General features: G+C 38.1%; 1 protein-coding gene and 1 non-coding gene across 2 annotated transcripts in view; one reads left to right on the forward strand and one right to left on the reverse strand.

Moving 5' to 3' along the window:
• The window catches only part of col7a1l (collagen type VII alpha 1-like), a 64,439-nt gene that overhangs the window by 12,766 nt on the left and 30,614 nt on the right, over positions 1 to 21,059 (reverse strand). The window contains exons 56-102 of the mRNA XM_085435812.1: positions 20,937 to 20,990; positions 20,438 to 20,470; positions 20,012 to 20,077; positions 19,785 to 19,829; positions 19,623 to 19,658; positions 19,512 to 19,538; positions 19,354 to 19,425; positions 19,139 to 19,201; positions 18,877 to 18,894; positions 18,750 to 18,785; positions 18,627 to 18,665; positions 18,497 to 18,532; positions 18,278 to 18,412; positions 18,068 to 18,166; positions 16,700 to 16,879; positions 16,270 to 16,377; positions 14,151 to 14,195; positions 13,699 to 13,770; positions 13,251 to 13,307; positions 13,112 to 13,156; positions 12,932 to 13,018; positions 12,618 to 12,671; positions 12,460 to 12,495; positions 9,400 to 9,471; positions 9,262 to 9,315; positions 9,130 to 9,168; positions 8,511 to 9,041; positions 8,353 to 8,388; positions 7,608 to 7,634; positions 7,463 to 7,522; positions 5,566 to 5,691; positions 5,254 to 5,325; positions 5,044 to 5,079; positions 4,836 to 4,895; positions 4,644 to 4,688; positions 4,506 to 4,541; positions 3,398 to 3,433; positions 2,155 to 2,211; positions 1,878 to 1,949; positions 1,685 to 1,756; positions 1,568 to 1,603; positions 1,398 to 1,478; positions 1,245 to 1,298; positions 1,088 to 1,141; positions 916 to 978; positions 694 to 756; positions 419 to 535 (exon numbers count right to left, since the gene is read on the reverse strand). Coding sequence (XP_085291938.1) covers positions 419 to 535; positions 694 to 756; positions 916 to 978; positions 1,088 to 1,141; positions 1,245 to 1,298; positions 1,398 to 1,478; positions 1,568 to 1,603; positions 1,685 to 1,756; positions 1,878 to 1,949; positions 2,155 to 2,211; positions 3,398 to 3,433; positions 4,506 to 4,541; positions 4,644 to 4,688; positions 4,836 to 4,895; positions 5,044 to 5,079; positions 5,254 to 5,325; positions 5,566 to 5,691; positions 7,463 to 7,522; positions 7,608 to 7,634; positions 8,353 to 8,388; positions 8,511 to 9,041; positions 9,130 to 9,168; positions 9,262 to 9,315; positions 9,400 to 9,471; positions 12,460 to 12,495; positions 12,618 to 12,671; positions 12,932 to 13,018; positions 13,112 to 13,156; positions 13,251 to 13,307; positions 13,699 to 13,770; positions 14,151 to 14,195; positions 16,270 to 16,377; positions 16,700 to 16,879; positions 18,068 to 18,166; positions 18,278 to 18,412; positions 18,497 to 18,532; positions 18,627 to 18,665; positions 18,750 to 18,785; positions 18,877 to 18,894; positions 19,139 to 19,201; positions 19,354 to 19,425; positions 19,512 to 19,538; positions 19,623 to 19,658; positions 19,785 to 19,829; positions 20,012 to 20,077; positions 20,438 to 20,470; positions 20,937 to 20,990 — 3,342 coding nt within the window. The remainder of the gene's footprint in view (positions 1 to 418; positions 536 to 693; positions 757 to 915; positions 979 to 1,087; positions 1,142 to 1,244; positions 1,299 to 1,397; positions 1,479 to 1,567; positions 1,604 to 1,684; positions 1,757 to 1,877; positions 1,950 to 2,154; positions 2,212 to 3,397; positions 3,434 to 4,505; positions 4,542 to 4,643; positions 4,689 to 4,835; positions 4,896 to 5,043; positions 5,080 to 5,253; positions 5,326 to 5,565; positions 5,692 to 7,462; positions 7,523 to 7,607; positions 7,635 to 8,352; positions 8,389 to 8,510; positions 9,042 to 9,129; positions 9,169 to 9,261; positions 9,316 to 9,399; positions 9,472 to 12,459; positions 12,496 to 12,617; positions 12,672 to 12,931; positions 13,019 to 13,111; positions 13,157 to 13,250; positions 13,308 to 13,698; positions 13,771 to 14,150; positions 14,196 to 16,269; positions 16,378 to 16,699; positions 16,880 to 18,067; positions 18,167 to 18,277; positions 18,413 to 18,496; positions 18,533 to 18,626; positions 18,666 to 18,749; positions 18,786 to 18,876; positions 18,895 to 19,138; positions 19,202 to 19,353; positions 19,426 to 19,511; positions 19,539 to 19,622; positions 19,659 to 19,784; positions 19,830 to 20,011; positions 20,078 to 20,437; positions 20,471 to 20,936; positions 20,991 to 21,059) is intronic.
• trnac-gca (transfer RNA cysteine (anticodon GCA)) lies at positions 10,096 to 10,167 on the forward strand. Its single transcript has one exon. It is a non-coding gene; the product is annotated as a tRNA-Cys (tRNA).

Here is a 21,059-nt window from a genome sequence, read left to right on the forward strand (position 1 = left end):
CAGTGTTGAGTAAAAACATACCCCATTAAAGTAGTGATCAACTACTCCACTAATGCGTGCCAGTCTTGAAATAAAAAGTTAATATCTGTTGATAAGTTCTAACTTTTGGCCCCGATATTGTGTGATGACAGCTTGTAGAGGGCATCTTATCTTATCTTATCTTATCTCATGAATATCACATTTCTAAAAGACAAAAGTGACGATTCTGTATGACGGTACTGATGACACACGTAACTTGTGAATAGGTGCTTGGAAAAGTAAAGACAGCGCTAGACTGCTTTTAATTTGTTATCATGAGATAATGAAGTCGTGATCAGGGGAACAGCAGGTATCTTGGAGATAATTAGACTGTGTTATTGATAATGAGCCTGTGTTTCATCAGCAAGTACAAGTACCTAAAGAGTTGGGTATAGTGTACCTTAGGCCCTTTGTCTCCTTGAGGCCCTGGCGGTCCCGGTGGTCCCATATCACCGTCCCTTCCTGGACTTCCTGCTGACCCCTTGAAACCTGGGAAACCTGGGAAACCTGCTGCACCCTGAATTCATTAAAAGAAAATTTTGATCACAGTGACTAAACCACTGTAAAGTTACATCATTATATAAATATAAACAGATTTCACAATCTTTTAATAAGATATGAAAATAAACTCTAGGATAAAAAAATCACAGGTCATATGGCTTTGAATTGACAAACCTTTTCCCCTTTTACTCCAGGATCACCATCAACACCATTGATCCCCCCTTCTCCCTTGTCCCCCTAACATTTCACAAAATGAGAAACAGTAACTGATTTGTGTGTGTGTGTGTGTGTGTGTGTGTGTGTGTGTGTGTGTGTGTGTGTGTGTGTGTGTGTGTGTGTGCGTGCGTGCGTGCTTGGGAAATTAGTAGGGGAAATAAGGCACACTTAAACGCTTACCTTGCGTCCCGTGACCCCATTCAGTCCAGGTATGCCCGGGGTGCCAGGTAGCCCCATATCTCCCTGTTTTGCAGGGACATATATGGAGTATGCATAGAAAGTTTTTCACATAGCACCGCTACATAACCTAACACAGCTCACTAATCTAATAAGAATCAAATTAAGGGATAACCTTTTCTCCATTCAGGCCAAGGCTCCCAGTGCGCCCAGGAAAACCTCTGAAACCCTGTAAAAGCATGAAACACATCACTTAATTCATTAAAACACAGATACACAAGCAGGTGACAAATTAGGAAAAAGTAATCAATGTGAAAATGGAAATTCTTCACCTTCTCCCCTTTCTCCCCTTTTTCTCCTGGTAAGCCAGGTTCTCCTGGATCACCCTATGGAAAAAATAAAAGAATGACAAACTAAATTACCTGTATTTGAATGTTTAGAAATCAAAGGTGCTGTCAGTAGTTATAAACTGCTCATTAGAGTACCTGATTACCCTGTTGTCCTTGGAGTCCATTGTCTCCTTTATCCCCTTTGGCTCCATCCAGCCCATCAGCCCCATTGCGACCCTTCAATCAAATTAAATTGTTATTATCTCACTTGATCACATCTTAAATTAATACTGAATATTGGCTTTAAATGTCGTAGACGTCAGTACCATCACTCCATTGACTCCAGGATCTCCTGGATCTCCCTGCAGACAATCGTGACAATTTCACACACAGAGCTGCCAGAAATGAATGTTTGAACTAATGTTGATGCCTAACTTACTTACTTTTTGTCCTACCGGGCCCCGTGCTCCAAATCTTCCCATTGCACCTTTTATACCCGCATTACCTTTTACACCCTTTTAAAAACATTTAATTAGTTAGATTTTAGATGTTTTTAAGCAAGACATGATTGGTACTACACTCTGTAACCTGCAAACTTTTCCAAACTCTAAACAACGTTGTATCTGAATTCATTACCTTGACCCCAGGAGGACCGTCCTCGCCTTTTTCTCCTTTATCCCCGTCAAAACCAGGTGAACCTCGCTCACCCTGAAACAAAATGCCCGCACACTTCTTCAATGCTAATTTATTAAGCTTTTTTGTGTAATTTCACACATTTTTTTAAGCTTACAGTTTATATTTTCAGCTCTTTTTATTGTGTATGTGTTAGATGGCTTGAGTTGTTTCAATATGTTTTGTACTGAAACTCATTTTAGTGGAATGAGTAATAGAAAAAAAGTCAGTGGGATCTCACTGGCTGTCCTTTGGAACCCTTATAGCCACGAGGTCCTTGGATTTGAAGCACACTGCCCTGCAGAAAGGAATTCAGTTGTACACTCAGTATGAAACTAATGTAAATACAGCTCATTCAAAAATAAAGAACACCCTCTTTTAGTTTCAGCCTTCAGCACAAAAACATCATATTCATGTCAAGCACGGTGGTGGTGGGGTAAGGATTTGGGATTGTTTTACAGTTACAGGACCTAGGTATCTTGCAGTCATTGAGTCAACCATGAACTCTGTTGTATACCAAATAGAGATAGACTAGAAATAGGCTAGATTCAACTGTGAGGCCATCTGTCCAACAGCTACCCAGTTGGCCAAAACTGGGTCATACACCAGGCCAATGATCCCAAGCACAGCAGCAAATCTACAACAGAAGTGCTGAAAAAGAAAAGAATCAAGGTGTTGCAATGGCTCAGTAAAAGTCCAGACCTCACCATGACTCAAATGCTGTGCCAGCACATTAATAGAGCTGTTCTTCAACAAATATAGTTGGTTTTTCCCATACTACTTTTGCAGTCTGGCTTAGTATGTGTTAATATATGTTAAATAAATAATGGTACAGTGTAACATTTCAAGTGTTGCTGTTCATCTGAAATTGTATTTACATAATATTAAGAGCTGCTGAGGAACTAATTATTTTTAAGTTTCTAAGTTTCTTTGTCTGCTCTTTTATTCACAGGGAATGCTGCAGGAGATGGCTCTGTGTATTATGATTTGGCACATTTTTACACCCAATGGGCATCCCGATGCAGCCCCCATGGGATTTGTGTTTCCTCCTGGTCCTGTACTGAGGATCTTTTGCATTGTTTAACAAATGTGTAAACGACTACAGTATGGAGCCACACACATAAAGCCTATCTATGTATACATAAAACCTTTGAACTGAAAGAGGGTGTACTTTAATTTTAATATGACAGTATATCCACAGATACAGTAAATACAAAGCTGTAAAGTCAGAAGAGGTTACTCTCACAAGGAATAAGGATTAAGTTCCAACAACAGCTGTAATTTAAAGAACAACTTTATTCTTTGATTATTTGTTTGCATTCCGCAAACAAATGATTTATGATTTAAAGGCACAAGAAAAAATCTATATTATGAGTATTACTGGAACTTTAACCTTTGTATAAAGCTGTAAATCTTACATATGTCTTGTTTGACACACATTTTTTCAATGTGTTTAACCACAGAGCAAGACAAACTCATTATACCCTTTCTCCTTTGACTCCAGGTGATCCACGATCTCCCTAAAAGAAAACAAAACTTGATTTTTAAATCCACTTTCAAAAAAGATGATTTCAATTTCAATACAAGAAAAATGCACGCACATTGTAGTAGTTCTAGTATAAAATATGTTGAACGCTAGTTCTGCACAACATGATGAGATTTTATTGGTTTTTGACATGACCATCATAGATAATAAAATCATCCAGCAAAACTTTAGTTACGACACTGTCTGAGAAGACAAACAAATATGAATGCAGGCTGACCAACAAGTGACACCACTTTTAACACAGCCTGTACCCACTGATACTTAAAAACAAACGGGAAATTACAATTGCAACATAAATGTGCCTGTAATAGAGCAGAATATTCACATCTTAATGTCAGTGAGTCATGTGCAAGTAAAAATAAATCGCAAGCAGCTGTTTATTGATGTTCGGGCACCTGAGAATTATAGCAGCTTCATGCTTCATGCACTCGTTTAACAGAAATCCTCAGGGTAAATAGAAAAACATCCAGTCACTCATTTCACTGCTTTGGTTGCACAGATAAAAGCAGCTAGTACTTATGCAAATATATATGCTCGCTATCTTGTTCTATTACAACATGCTTATGTCGCAGATAAACTGAGTCCATCTATCCTCCCTGCAGTCAACAGTGATGGATGCATGAATGGAAACATTGTCCTAATATGCACACTGTGTGTCTCTTGCTGTAATTATACATTGTTAACAGTGTTAGTGCCGATAAGAAACAAAGATGCACATCAACTTAAATAATATTTTTTGACTCTACTGTGTCACATAGTTTTGAGGCGCTTCAAGCAACACGACAGCAATTTCAGTTCACTGTATTTCAGAGCCTGGTAAGCTGGACGCAGCATAGCCTGAGTGCCGTTTGCATGAAGTGCAACACAGAGTTTTCAGTTTGCACTTGGTGGTATAGTCCTTTAAATATAAAATATATGTAATTTTCTATATTAAAGTCTCATTAGCTGTAATCTAAGACGTCTAATAAAAAAAAATTCAGAAAATTGATTTAAAAAAGATGAAAACAAGAAACGTCACTGATTCATCAGTCATGGCAACAGCTCACCTTTTCACCTTTGCTCCCACTCAGTCCTTTAAGACCCTGTTTTTATAAGAAGGGTGAAAGATAGTGTATTTTTCTATGTCACTAAGGGTTTTATATAAAACTTCATGCTCAATTGTGTGGTTTTGAAAAGTTGCTTACTATGGGCCCAGGAGCTCCTTTAACACCTGGAGAGCCCTTGTCACCCTGAAAAGAAACATTTTCCTGCATAAGCAAACATGGCAACGCTGATTTTTTGTTATTATAAAAAGATTAAAAACTACAGTTCCTGTCTGGTCTAAACATCACCAACAACATAGTCACCAAATGTCAAATATGTAAAAAGGAACTTACCCTTTTACCTGGGAGGCCAACTACGCCTCTCTCACCAGGTTCACCTGGTATACTGTCACCCTGGTAAAATGAAGAAGGGAAAATGATCATTTCTGAAGTGGCAAAAACTGCTTAATTGTAGTATGAGGCAAATAGATTTATGTTAAAATAACAATAACACCATCCTTTAAGTTTGGCTTACACAACTGTGCATAATATTAGTACTTACCTTTTCTCCTTTTTCTCCAGGTATGCCAGGAATACCCTATCAGGTGGTACGAAAAGAAATTGGACTCATTTTCAGCCAGCAATAAAACAGAGAGAAACAAAAGTATAAAATGAAAAACAAAATTGTAACAAGCAGTGATTTTTAGCGTAGAAGGTTGGCATAGAAATAAACAACCTAAAAGACAGAAATGATATGTTAAGTTTTCTATACATGAGGTCCTGGTGGTCCTCGAGGTCCAGGAGATCCTGGGGAGCCATTCTTCCCTCTTTTACCTCGGCTGCCCTAATATCAACACAAACATCATACCTCATCATTATTATTTAAGCAGTGAGGTAATACTTATAACCTTCTCTGTCTATACCTCTTCTTATTAATTCATTCTCACGAAGATTCTCTCGAATCTTTGTGAGACTGAATCTTCTCTCGAAGATTATTTCATTTGTTAGATCATTTCATTTATTATATTGTATTGGCATTCAAAAGAGTTTAAGGGTCATTGTAAGATAATGTATGGTGACATACCTCTCTACCTGCCTCTCCTGGGTCCCCTGGAAAACCCCTAAGACCTGTGGGGCCCTGGATGCTTGGATTGCCAGGGATTCCCTGAATGCCCTGAGCACCTGGAGGACCTGGCTCGCCGGGCTCACCCTGAGGCAACACCATGGCAGAAAATAAGGATACAGGAAAAAAAGAGAAAAAATTCAGTGTTTGAAGATGAGCACATCATCAGAGGTCACTTGTCTCTTGTAATGTTGTTATTCAGCTTTTCTATTACTTTTGAATAATTGCTTTGAAGTAAGGTCCTTCTTGCCTTTATCAAATTAAAAGCTCAAACATAATTTTGAATGAGTCACTGAGTCAATTAAATGCTCCAAATTAAAAGTGTGATGTGAATTGAAGTCATTCAAAGTGAATGCTATGGAAGTCTGTGGGGGCTAATTAATTTACTAGGACATGTGTGTGTGTGTATATGTATGTGTGTATATATATATATATATATATATATATATATATATATATATATATATATATATATATATATATATATATATATATATACATATATATATATAGATATATATGGAGAGAGAGCTCTTAAATGTATTTCACAGCCCACCATTATAAGGTCTATGCTAACCTAAATTAAAACTATTGGCAATTACTAAATCCACTTGTTATGTTTTTGTAATGCTTAATCCACCATTATTCACAAACTCTTTAATCAAAATGATATTTTGAATGCTAAAATATAATTATTGTTGTTGTCCAATTTTCAAATGTACTGTTTTACAAAAAAACATGAAAAATAGTAAAGAACATCATTATTTTTCTGATTAAGATGACAAATTGCAGTTCATTAGTTGCACTAATCAGAAGGTCGGTGGTTCGATCCCAGGCTGCCTCCTGGCTGCATGCCAAATATCCTTGGGCAAGATACTGACCCCATGTTTGCCTACTGGTGGTGGTCAGAGGGCCCGGTGGCGCCAGTGTCTGGCAGCCTCGCCTCTGTCAGTGCGCCCCAGGGCAGCTGTAGTTACAGTGTAGCTTGCCATCACCAGTGTGTGAATGTGTGTGTGAATGGGTGAATGACTGAATGTAGTGTGAAGCGCTTTGGGGTCCTTAAGGACTGAGTAAAGCGCTATACAAATGCAGGCCATTTACCATTTCTAAACAGAAAAATCATTTAGTGCTTGAATGTCCAGCATGCCGGCTCAAATTTGGATATTAAAACATTTCATTTCATTCATTAAAACAATTCATTTTGAAATTCTTTACTTCAGTTTAAACTGGTAAAATGCTCACTGAAAGGGAATGAGTCCACATTAAAGTACTTCATGATGCTAGATGTGGTCTCTTAGACACATAAGACGAGACATAATCTAGCGGATTCAAAGACAAAGACATTCAAAGTCCGTATTAACACCTGGAAACTATTTGGAACTCAACGAAAAAAGGGACAAGTACATAAAAACAATGGCATCAAGAATGCAAGCTGTTATCAAGACTAATGGAGGCCATATAAAATATTAGTTTTTTAAGTTATGTTTAAAAAATAAATAACGATATAATAATCTAATAATGTAATAACATTTTTTAAATAAATTTCTAAAAGATTAGTATTTTTATGTTTTTATGACAGGTGGTCAAATAAATGTATTAAGATTTTTAGTTCAACTGGTGTACAGACCAGTAACCATCAGTAACCCCCCCCCCCCCCCCCCCCCCCCCCCCCATATCTGGATGACAGCTATCAGCTAATGCAGTTTATGATATTAAAAGGTTAAAAGGCTAGTTGATTAAACACTTATGTTATTTATTACGTTAGCACACTTGAAACAGTTCTGACAGTCAGTCTAATAACATTAAAATCAGTCTTTAAAGTCCCCATAAGGGATGAGCAGAGAAATAGAAATTTTACCTTCTGTCCAGGAGGACCAGCCTGACCCTCTGGCCCTCTGTGACCGATGCCCGGCTCCCCCTAAAAATAACAAAACAGATGAACACATCTGCGCAGTCACCATCATTAAAATTTAAAAAGCAAAGTTAAATCTTTATATATTTACCTTCTGTCCCTTTTCACCAATTTCGCCCTGAAGAGTGCATAGAAATGAGTTACAATAACGGAGTGCACCGTGACACATCCTTTTCATGTGCCAAAATAAACTAACTCGGAGGAATTTGAAATAAAAAAAAAAAACAGGATTTGTCAGCATGTTTAACAAGGGGAATTATTAATGTCTGCTTTAATCTACTGTCTCAAAGTCATACAGAAATAGAGCAGGAGGGACATCAAAGCCCTGGACTCAACCAGATTCAGTGACAGGCGAGACGGGAGGGAAGCTCTCCCTGAGCTCTGATGTCATTTACAGATGCAGTGTTGGGAGGAGGGGGAGCATCCATGATATTTTTATGAACTGGTGGAACATTTCATGTGGGGACATGTGTCATTCTTGCTTTGTGATCTTAAGATGATAATAAAAATAATGCTTGAAAGGAAAGTGGGAAAGTATCAGCGACTCGGTCATTTCAGCATAGATATCTTTTATTTCAAAGGGTTGGTTCAAGGTTGATGTTGGGCAATATTTATCACTAGGATGGAAGAATATCAGTCACACACAGCTAACAAATTTTAGAGGCATAAACTAGCTAGCAACTGCGGCAAACGTGATGGATCAATGACTCTTAACAGCTAAATAATACTATTTTTTTTCTTGCAAGGCTTGAGCCACCTGTTGCAAATTTTGATGGCTTTATCCCCTTTTTAATCTTTTCAATAAAGTTTTATCATAACATTCAAAATCTTGTCACCTTTTGTCCTGGTTTTCCATTTTCACCTGGCTGTCCCTGTTGCACAAAAAAGACAGTCAGTGATCATCATCATGTCTATAAACAGCTCATTTGTAAAACAGTCATCGAACATTTCAAGAAAAGTGTAACATGTTTACATTTTACTCTTTTGCCCTTACCTTCAGTAAATAATACCCCGGGGGATATGGGTACGGCAGTCCAGCTTCTTCATCGTAATTTCCCTCTCTCCTCCTCTCTATCTCCTCCCTCATCCTCTCCCATTCCTCCCTCTGCCGCTCCAGTTCTCTTTCGCTTTCCATTTTTTCCCTCTCCTGCTCGGCCTCCCTCTCTTTCTCCAGTTCCTGTCTTTCTCTCTCCATCTCCAGCCTATCCCTCTCTCTCTCCATCTCCAAGTCCTCCTTCTCTTCTTCCTTCTCTTGATCTACACCTTCCTCTGTCTCCCAGTCATTGTCTCCACTTCTCTCCTCCTCCTCATAGACTGGATCAGGGACTGGTTTTAAATCAGGCATTAACTCTTTCTCTTTTTCCATTCCCCAATCTTCCACTTCCGCTTTTGTCTCTTCCTCTCCTCCACCTATTGTTTCTGTGGGAACCTCTGTCTCTGTATCGATGTATCTCCATCTCTCTCGTGCTTCTTGTCTCTCACTCCGGCTGTGTGTCTGAAGGCCTGGATTTTCTTTTTCATCCTTCTAAAAACACAAATCAGCGTATTTGTAAGTCATCTATCCATCTGGATTTGGATAAACACTTGACCTCTACTGTTGAAAACAGACTTACGCTCCAGATTTTGTAACCCTGAGCTCCAGAGGAGATGTGCTGTAATTTAAATGAGTACAAAGCAACACTTTTTTTAGATGCAAATTGATTTAAATTTTTTAAAACATGGAACTATCAGATGAAAATTAGTACTTGCTGTGCCTTCTTAAACCGATTTCGTCCTCCTGGGGCACCTGGCATGAACGCCTGAAACATACAGATTTTACTTCATGATTTAAAAAAAAAATAAAAATCATTCATTAGTCTTCTACAAAAACAGGTGATGCCTACCATGGAGTCAGGCCAAAATGTTCCTCTTTTCACCCTGATTTCAGGTTGAGGCACTTCCATCTCCCACAGAGCCTTCATAAGCAAATTTAGCAAATCATTTATGATGATTGATGTTTATATACTTTGTAAGTGCTGAGCCACCTCTAATTTCTTTATATTGTTTGAGGAAAATGGGAAACAAACATGTGCAGGCATACACAAAAACACAGCATCTGACATTGTGTTTTCAGTTTGTACAATTCTTAAAAGGGTGAAAGTCCATTTGCTATTATCATCTTTATTTTTTAACACAGCCAGAAATTGTCCAGGCTTCTGGAAGAGCATTCAAAGCTCTTCTTTGAATATTTACTGTCTTCAACAGGTCTGGGCTCTGGGAAGGACAATCATGACTGTTTGCCAATCAGAAACTTTCCTTCTGATGTTATTGCATAGTGGATCAAAATCGGACAAGGTCACCAGTGGCTGAAATGCAACCCTAAACCATGACAGAGCCTCCACCATGTTTTACAGATGGCTGTAGATATTCACTGTTGTACTGCTTTCCTGACCTCCTCCACAGATAATGATGATTACTTACCAAAAATTCTAAAGTTTGTTTCATCTCTTAATCAGACCTGTTGTCACTGGTTTTCAGTCCAGTTCTTTGCCATCCTCCCTTAAGAATGGCTTCTTTCTGATGAGGCTTCAGGTATCGGTGGGGGTATAGCTCAGTGGTAGAGCATTTGACTGCAGATCAAGAGGTCCCCAGTTCAAATCTGGGTGCCCCCTTCAGATATACTCACTGCTTTCTTTGTTATTCTGAACTACTTATTTACTTCCACGGAACCAATTCTTTAATCATACTAGCATTCTGTTGCTGCTTTTCTGTATTTATTATGTTAATGTGTCTTTTTTTCCCCTTGTGCAATATTTTGGCAGATCTGCAATTTCCATAGCCCTTCCACCCTTACTTATTATTTATTGCACTCTAGTGTACATAGTAGGGCAGCACAGTGGTTAGCACCGTGGCCTCACAGCAAGAAGGTCCTGAATTCAATTTCTCCATCGGTCTGCAGTCTTTCTGTGTAGAGTTTGCAAGTTCTCCCCCGATCCTCTGGCTTCCTCCCACAGTCCAAAGACGTGGGATTAGGTTAATTGAAAACTCTAAATTCCCATTGGTGTGAATGTGAGGGCAAATGGTTGTCTGTTTCTATACGTTAGCTCTGTGACAGTGTGGCGACCTGTCCAGGGTGCCCTAAGACAGCTGGGATAGGCTCCCGCGACCCTGAAAAAAGGATAAGCAGATGGATGGATAGTGTTCCTGTAGTTTGTCTTATATATCTGTATATTGTCTTTTACTTTGACACCTTGTGGTCTTGTTACATAATTTCATTGTGCAAGCAACTGTACAATGACAATAAAAAGTTCTAAGTTCAACAGATGGATCAACTGAACGACCAGGTGTCTTTGCTGGATTTTTCCTGATTCTTAAGGACACGACTTTCAGATACAGACATCTACTGCATAGTTTGTGTGTGTGTGTGTGTGTGTGCGTGTGTGTGTTTCTTGTCTGGTTTCTCAGATTCTTTCAGAACACCCTGCACTGCAAAGATATGCAGGTTTTTAACTAAAACATCTTCGGGAATTATCATTTTATGTATATTCAAATTTTGTCAAATTCAAGATACAACGCTGGCTCACCTCTTGAGTTCGGTGCTATTTTATGCTTGGATAATTAACAGTTCAGCGTGAAGTAGCTTAACAAACAAAAATGCATATTAAGGTACAAGACTACACTAAAAATGAGTGAAAAAGCAGTCAATGTCCAAAGAAAACCTTCACAAGAAACTTCAGAAAGCCATGAGAACTATTGCTCAAGAGGACTTTTAAATATGAGAAGAAAGTCTGGCTCCTTGGAAGCAAAATATAAAGAAATCAGGGGTGGCTCAAGACTTTTGTGGAGTACTGTACGATGAGAAAAAAGGAGGAAGACACAGAGTTGTTTAGAAAGTCACTTTTACTTAAGCACACATGCACAGAGAGGTTAAACACAGACAATATAATTATAAAGATAAATTTCACCAGCGTAACAAGTGTTTGATCTGGCTACATATGTGTTTATAGTAAAACTAGATTCTAAATATTATCTATGGTATTCACAGGGTATGGTAAAGTAAGAAACCCTTAGTATTTCCATGTTTTAATAAATAAAATGTCTGTATTTCCTAAAGTATGTATGCAAATTGTTGTCATGTTGAAGAAAGCTTACTTCTATTTTATTTACTGAAAAATACTTGTCATAAATAAATTAGGAGTTTCTGGCAGGTAAGTAAAGCTACACTGGTTTTTACACTGACCAAGCTTAAAAAAACACAACCTACATACGAGGACAGTTTTCAGGTGCCTAATTTTCTATGAGCCACAACAAGAGAAAAACACTCTGGTAATGTATACGGTATTTTTTGGTGAGTGACATTGTCTCTGTGCGGAAAGAAGTCCCCCCTCATGAAACGACGTTGTTCAGGGTTCATCACCAGAGAAAACGGTTCACAGTTTATTCGCACTCTTCGTGTAGTGCTTTCTTATGAATGATTAAGACTCTATAGTCTCAGTCTCTCGGGAATTAAGAGATTTCCTGTTTAAAAAAACGAGAGAGAGAAAGTATTAAAAGTAACTCTCTGGATTTCTTTTCTCAGTAAATCATTCATGAACAGCTGGACTATATTTTCTGCTCATTTGCATTCAGACAAGCTTTAGAGAAATCATGCTAAAAGTATGCCGCTCATGCTTTGGTCATGTTTGGTCATGTATTCACATCAGCCTTAAACAAACACTTGCATTATTTTGCACTGGTGAAATTTTCATCAAAAGCAGAAGAAAGAAAGGGGTCTTGAAAATGATGAAAGTGCTGCTTATGGTTTATTTATTGACAACTGCAGTTAAGCCCATTCGCTGTTTTATTCAAGCACTTGCAGATCAATTTCAGGACCCTTGTGCATAAGTGCAAATAAAGTTTTTCAGTCCAAGGCATGCAAAGATCTTTAAGACGGAAGCCTGTAGAACTTAAAATGAAAACTCCACCTGATCTGGTTCTTCTGTTGCCGAAGGAGGTGTAGACTGAAAAGACACATCAGAATTTTAAAGTTAAAATGTCACTTGGAAAGTCAAGCAAAATACAAAGAAAGAAAAAGTAAACAATGCCCTATATTTCTCATGAGCACCGAGCTGCCCAGGAATACCTTCTCTATATCATCAGAGGGTCGAGAGGGTGACTCTGTGGTTGGCAAGATAACCTAGGAGGGGACAAATGGTGAAGAATGTGCAAGGTGAAGCACAGCAGGTAGCTGTGCACTGACTTTATGTTGGCACTCAGTGGGTGATTTCTTCTCTTTCTGCTTTATAATAAAGAACTGCGTGTCCATACAATTAAAACACTTCCCTCTGTAATTTCACTCTTAGTGGAACCTGGCAGAGGTCCCTGACTTGTTTTGTGCTTGAATGAATAAAAATGATCAAAAGATAAATACCAAAGATAGCACAACATTTGTTTCACCTGTGCATCCGTTTCTCTGTCTGAGAAGACTGTTATAGGTTGACTTAAGGTCTCGACCTGGGCAGGACTGGGTGTGGGCAATTGTTCCTTACAAATCAAAAGCAACACAAATGTATTATTGTTCAGGTAAAACAGAAATGTTTATTACTTTTAGTTAGCTATTGGGCTACAAATGATCACCTTATCATCCACTGGATGGGGAAATTCATCTGTTTGGACTTCAAGCTGCGCATGTTAAAGAAATTGAACACATGTCACATTAAAAATGAATCATAACATTTGTACCCAGTCCAGCTGAAACAGATGAGAGAATATTTACCTGTCTGTTTTCCCCGAAGTCCCGAGGGATTAAGGGGTCAATTGTGGTGAGTTCTTCCTATTTTGAAAAAAAATAATAAAAAATCTCGTCATAACTTTTAAACACTCAAGCCCACGGTAGATGATGTGGAGAGCGGATGAAGTGGGCTGTAATGACAAACTAATTTATTCGTAATAATTAAGATTAGGTAGTGGGTGTGTCATTAATCAGATCTCTGCAGCATTTGTGTGGGCGCAGATATAATTCAGTCTCCAGAGATACTGCTACGAAGAAAAAAAGAAAAAACAAAAAAAAAATGCAGGTGACTGGATGATGAGTTTGGCAGGGCTGTTAACAAGAAGGCGCTCACAATTCTCTAAATGAGGAACAACCCCACATCATCAGCATCACATTAAAATTAAGCTTCCAACGGTGCATCAATTACTGATTTATTATTGCAGCTGCCTACCTCGTATTCATAACTGTAATCCTCGCCGTTATAAAACTCGTCTTCTTCGTCTTGCCTGGCCTCTTCACTTGTCTTAGGATAAAAAGGAAATAGCAATTATAACAGGAAGGAATTGTGGCACAGCATTATTTATCACGTGTGAATAACTGGAATAACTGGAACACATCAACGAGCAAGCAAATGTAATCTGTTAATATTACAGTGAGAAGCAGATGGACATCAGGATCAATGCATGCTTTTAGTTAAATGAGGCATATTGTGGGTGGGTGCAAAACGTGGTTCATTCAGTGTGTTTATATTCACAATCTTTTAATTTAGGATTATGTTTCATTAAATCTTTTTTTTATAAAGTTATGTTTGTATTTTGCAAGGTTAGACATTTTAATTTAGTTGGGGCTGAAGTGAAGTAACGTTTCTGGGTTTATTCTGATCTGTTGTTCAAGGACATTTACCAAGCGTTGTCTCTGCCTCCTATGTCGTCCTTTATTTCCTTTGCCCTGGTTGAGAAGTTCACAATCAGAGAGAGAAAAGATGAAGGTTTCCCATATTTCAGAAGTTGTTGATGATCAAGTTCTAAACTGCAGCTGATAAGTTTAGGGAAATGAGTAATTAATGTTTATCAAAAATGAATAAAAATCCCGTTAAATTAGGATGATTAAAAAACATGAAATCTAGTTTTACCAAACAGTTTAGAGCTGTTTATGGTATTTATAGGACCATACCTGATGTTTACATATTTCAGCCCATCCGATTTATGTGTATATCCCTTTAAAGACTGAACCATGAGATAATTACTAGAAAACTCAAAATTTGTGTTTTTTTTAACCTTGTGACAATTTTTATAAAATTTAATGAAATAGTAATTTGCAAATATGAGTTTTAATTTGAATCATATTTGCTAGATCTGGCATTTTAAAATATGATACACTACGCATGTGATTTAAATATATATAGACACATATACACTGCATCCCCCGCAAAACATGGATTAAACTAAGGCTCATATGATGAATGGCAAGAGTTTATTTAACCCTAACTGATGCAGTGAGTAGCTTGTCAAAGCAGAAGACGTGATGATTTCCCACAGTCGGGGAAAAGACCTGCGTCGAGAAAGAAAACAACTAAGGAGACAGGTGAAACTTTTAAAAATAACTTAACTAACACATTATTAAAAGGATAGTGGTGTGCCATCATCTTCGAGGACGTAATGCGATCAGTGAGAGAATTCGAGATCGATTGGTGAAATCAAATCATAGTCAAAGTAAGAACATTTCCTTTTGACCTTGGGTTGCTTCACTTGGTCAGATCATGGTTGACCACCATTATGTGCCGAAAGAATGAACTTATCCCAGGGATATTCCAAAACTGAGGTCCAGATCACCAGGCCGAGGACTATTTTGCACTGGGCTCCAAAGAAAGAATAAATTTGTTCTCTCCAGTACTCTGGCTTCCTCCCCCCCTTCGTGACCCTGAAAGTTATAAGCGGCAGAGAATGAATGGATGGATGGATGGATGGATGGATAGATAGAGTTTCGGGTATTTTATTTTTCCAAAAAATGACACTTTCACCCAAACCTTACTCTTGCACTTAAATCTTTTTCCATGCATCACAAAGTCTGAAAACCCAGTGACCCAAAAACAAATGTCACTGGAGAACTTCTTTGAACAGGAAGAAAGAGCCAAAGATGAGTCACCAGAGGGATCTCAGAATGCCAAACAAAAGAAAGAAAGAGATTAAGAATCATACTTAAATTAAGAGGTTCATCGCGAGATTCACACCCTCCACATTCGCTTGGTATAATATACAGTGACTGAAAAATTGTCCAGTGTTAAACTGGTCGATGGTACAAAAACGATTGGGAACCGCTGCTCTAAGATATCAGTGTCAGGAATCATCGGGCTCAGATTGTTAAAGAGCGGCTCAGGGCACATGAGACATTATTTTACACATGAACTGACCACCACAGAGTCAAGAACTTAACCCCACTGAGAATTTCTGGGATGTGCTGGGGAAGACTGAATCCAAGATCTTAGAGAAAAATTAATGCAACGCTGAACGACAACACATAATGCTGCATAAGCTTATCGAAACAATATCTTGGCAATGCTGTCATCAAAGATAAACGTGGATCCAACAAAATATTAGACTTTGCAACTTTATTTTGGCTGGGCAGTGTATACTAACCACTAGTGACAAATATATTTTAAGGGATTCTTCAAACTATAATCAATGCACATCATTCTCAATAAAATGTAAACGTTAAAGAATTTTCCATATTTAGATTCCCTGTTTCACTGGTGCTACAAGTGCACTTTCCCAAATCTACATTACTGTGCAGTAATATCACAACTGAGAGTCCAAATCACTTAAAATTAGCATAAACATCAAAACAGAAGCATCCATTTAGTAAAAGCTGATGTGTATGCTAAGTAGAAGAGATAAGCTAAAACATCAAACACCTGTATGGTCCTTTGGTAATATGCATTCATTGCAAACTGATGGAGAAGTATCCCATTTTCCATCCTCTATCTAAAACCCAACCCTCAATAAGACAGTTATGGTAGCTTTACTTTCCCACGTTCCCTGTTCTTCTTCTTTTGTCCTGAATTCTTCTTCAGTGAGTCCTCCTGAGTGAGGAGAACAGTCTCCATTACAGATTGAGGTAACCCTGAAAACATCTTACAGATAAATTTTAACTTTAAATGCAATCCGAATATAAATAACACCAATATTTTGTAATGTAGGATTGTTTAGATTTTTAAAGTATGACATGTACATCATTAGAGTTTACAAAGCATTTTATGAAATATTATGTGAATGTTAGATATATATTAATTACTTTTATGACTTTTTTAGGAATTATTATGAAGTTTATTTGCATTTTATTTCTTTAAATAAAGGGAATAATAGAAAATATAAAAAAGAAAAATGGCACTGAAAGTTTACACTCTGTCTTTCTTCCATCTAAAAGTGCCTAAATATGAAATGTGACAGCCTTACCTCATTGGTCATTGTATAATTGGAAGTAGAATTGACTACAGTCAGATTAACTTTAAAGGAAGTTCCAGTACTGTCTACTGTCTCCTTTAAATTGGTCTCAATCGTGTCATGCTCCAGTTCTCCATTCAGCGTGTTGACGGTCCATAAAGTTGGATCCTCTGCAGTTTCATTTAAAGGGTCCTTCAGTGAGAGAAGTAAAAAAAAACAAAAATATTAGTGACAACTGGTGATAAACTATATCAAACACAGTTTCATTTCTCCAGGATCATGGTGAAAACATTTAAAGCCACACAAGCTCAAATAAAATGCACAAAGGTATGAGACGGCTGAAAAACTCAAGATTACACAGAACCTTAAACAATAAATATCAAGGACTGTTAGTAGAACAATAAATATTCAGAACATGAGCTGTACATTGTTCGATGAAGCATGGACTCGCCAAGCTGCTGCAAACAGTTCTCAGAGATTTTGGACCACACTGACATGATAACAACACATAATTACTGCAAATTTGTAGGCTACAGTGAGATGATTTGAGCTTTGTTGCATGATGTGTTATCTTTCTTGAATCAGCCATCAGAAGATGGGTACATTATGGTCATAAAGGGTCAGCAGCAATGTTGAGTTGGGCTGTGCATTTAAACAATGCTGAGTTGGTACTAAGGGCCTTAAAGTGTGCCTACAAGATATTCCCCACACCATAACAGGATTACAGGATGGATCCATGCTTTTACGCAGTTTACATCAAATTTTGACCCTATCATCCGAATGTCAAAGTAGAAACATCACAGGAAAGACTCAGGCAGTGTTTTTCAAACCTCCACTTCTCCAATTGTGGTGAGTCCATGAGAATTGTAGCCTACAGTTTCCTATACTTAGCTGACAGGAGTGGTACCTGTTTCGATGTGCATTCAGAGATGCTAGTCTGCATACTTTGGTTGAAACAAGTGGTTATTTGGGTTACTGTTGCCTTCCTATCAACTCAAAGCGTGACCATTCTCCTTGGATCTCTGGCATCGACAAGCCATTTTTCATTCACAGAAGTGCTGCTCGCTAGATATTTTCCCTTTTTTTTTACCCTTCTCTGTAAGTCGATGGTTGTGTAGGAAATTCCCAGCAGATTATCAGTTTCTGAAATACTCAGACCAGCCCGTCTGGCATCAACAGCCATAACACATTCAAAATCAAGCTCATGTTGAATTCAGTAGATCATCTTGAACATGCAGTGTTTCGTTGCCATACGATTGGCTGATTAGATATTTGCGTTAATGAGAAGTCGAACAGGTGTACCCACTAAAATATGTGGTAGGTTAATAGATTCATTATTGTTCCCAAGCATTCTCTTTAGATTAGGCTGAGGTTACGTACAACAAAGAAAGATTCAGGAGGCTGGCCGTCTACATCAGTGTCCTCAAAAGTGTCCGCTTTTGACAAAGGTCTGCTGGTGATGTCAAATTTCTCCGAACTCTATCGAGAAAATATAAAATGAATAGCAGTAGTAGTCGTTTTGAAAAGTTTGAGGTATTGGAAACAAGAAATGTAAACATACAGTATACAGTCTAAAAATAGTCTACGTACTTTGTAGTCAGTGATGACGTTGGAGTTGTGCCTTTCTGTGTTTTCTTTTGTTTTCTTGGAGTTGCTGAGCACATGAAGCAGCTCCTCTATGCCATCCTGCAGCAACCTGTCAATCAAAGCCTTCAGCAAAGGAAGCTGAAAAAAGCTTTTATTTAGACAGCTGAACTCTACTTTTATTACACTATTGCATATTTATACAATGTGGTGCAAAGAGCTCACCTTTATACCGTAGGCTTCAAACATTGTCTCAATGTCCTAAAGTCGAGTGAAAATACGTTGTTCAGATACTTAATAATGTAAAATGAGAACATGTATGCCACAGAAGAAATTATTATATCCTTTATTCAACCTTCATCTCAAGAGATTTTCCTGGAGCTCCAGCGTCACCCTGCAGAAACATGAAAATAAATGCAGTCAGCATAATGTAATTTCCATTCCCATGTTTCTGATGTATAAGTCAAATGAGCATTACCTTTTCTCCTTTCAGGCCTTTTTCTCCTTTATCACCCTGCAAAACAAGACAAATCAGCAACCAAGGCTATATTTCAGGGGTTTTTTTTAAGAACTCAGCCTCAATATAAGCACCATTACCACCTTACCTTCAATCCTGGAGAACCCTAAACACACAGAAACAGAGGAGCAGGACATTTGAACATGCATCTACAATGCATGACATCAAGCTCACCATATCTGTTCTCATTGTAGCCCATAATAAAAATAAGCACTGTAGTCATAACTGCATGATGACTTAGATTTCATGCAGGCGACAAGTGAATTATGCCATGCAACAGCAGAGATGATGTGCCATTTTTTAAGAAAGCTATACATATGCAGAAACATGTGCACAAGCATCAAACTCACAGTAGGTCCTGGAGGACCCATTGGCATTGGGAATGCTTGTCGGATTTCATCAATGGTAGCACCCTGAGAAGGGATAAATGGATATTAAGTCAAACTGTGTGATGTTTTTCTGAATCAACACCCAGCATAAATGAGGAATTTGTCAAACCAATGGTGATTACAGGTGTAGTCATAAACAAGTCACCAAAAATGAAGTCATTTTGCATCATGTTTACCTCAGGAGTGACAAGCACCTGCCTCCCAGGCAAACCTGGAAGCCCTGGTTCACCCTTACTACCATCTTTACCCTGCAGGAAACAAACAGCATCATCCAGTTACAGCCTCAACTTCATCACTAAGTTGTGTTTTCCTTCATAAATGTGAATACACTTACATCAGCACCCGCATCTCCCTTGTCCCCCTGGAATGAAGAGTGAAGTTAACACAAGTAAATGGAGAATAAAAGCTTCATAAATGTTTTGATTGCTGCAGCAAATCTAAGAACCTTCTTGCCGTCATCTCCTTTGAGTCCTCTTTCTCCCTGTGAAAAAAAAGTAATTTCATCTAAAAAGAGCTAGAAAACGGCAAACAAATGTGCAAATTGGATAAAACAGTAATCCAGGTGATATCTAATAGCAAAGTGGTATAATTGTCAAATGTTTCTCACATCTTTTCCTGGCAGGCCCCTCTTCCCATCAATGCCAGGTCTCCCCTGTAGAGAAGAGGAAATGAAAAAGGAGATTGATCATTATCGTGGATAAACATGTGGCTCCCACTAATTACACACCTGACGCAAGAATATATTTTGTTATATTGCCTTGAATGACTAAAGACTGTCACCATTAAAAGTGTATAAAAAATGGATGATAATGGTTTTGCCGGAGTGAAACTCACAGGAGTCCCCGGTAAGCCAGGCATCCCAGCAATCCCAACCCCGCCTTGATCTCCTTTTTCGCCTTTCTGTTTACAAGCATAGAAAAAAAAGTCTCCTTTTGCAAATATCAGCAAATTAAAATGACAAATGTTATTACAAACTGGACAAATTATCACTGAGGCAGTAAAACACTCCACAGCAATGCAAAATAGCTGCTGACATGCTAAAAGCTTAGGTGTCTATAAGCACACATAAAGTTGATATACGGAACATAAAGACTGAAAATCATGACTGCATCTTAGCTTTTCTTTTCATTATTCTTTTTTGTTAAGTGAGATAATACACTGTAACTCAGTGATAACTTGTTTTATGCTAATATTAATAGGGCAGTAAACCATATACGGTAATGACAAGAATTTAAGTTCCATAAAAATTCATCCACTCACCGGACCAGGCTCTCCTTTCTGTCCCTGGTCACCCTACGGTTACCATAAGACACCTTGTGAGCAAACTCTTACATGCATACCCTATATGTACAAATATACTGGGCCACTTACACATTACACCTAGCCATGGAAACTCATGCCATGAAGCTCCTGGCGCGCAGTTTTTATTAAGTATTGGTGACCTTTAGGCACTATGCGCCTTGGCACTCCATGACCCCTGCTCTGTAACTTTACATGGTCTATGTGATGTTTGCAATGATACTATTTAAAGAAATTTCCAAAACTGCCCTGCAGCAATAATGAGACCCTGCTACAGGAAAACACCGAGTTTTGTAAAGGCATATGGCATGGCTTGGTGGCAGTGGGAATGAAAAGATCTCATTTCAGAGATGAAGATCTGTGGCCTAATACTTTTTGTCAATATAGTGCACGCGATGCCATTTACATGGAAATTTTCAAAATATTTGAATGTGCAATTTCAATAAAACATTTTTATAACCTTCATTCCTGGTTTTCCTGGTAAGCCATCTAATCCATCTCTTCCAGAATCACCCTGCAAGGCAAACAGTTACATTAAACACACCTTTGTAATTAAACAAAAAGAAACAGAACCACAGTAAGT

Source organism: Copadichromis virginalis, linkage group LG17 (genome assembly GCF_057382275.1).
Source record: "Copadichromis virginalis isolate Kocher_CV1m ecotype Utaka linkage group LG17, C_Virginalis_male_GT1.1, whole genome shotgun sequence".
Classification (NCBI taxonomy): domain Eukaryota; kingdom Metazoa; phylum Chordata; class Actinopteri; order Cichliformes; family Cichlidae; genus Copadichromis; species Copadichromis virginalis.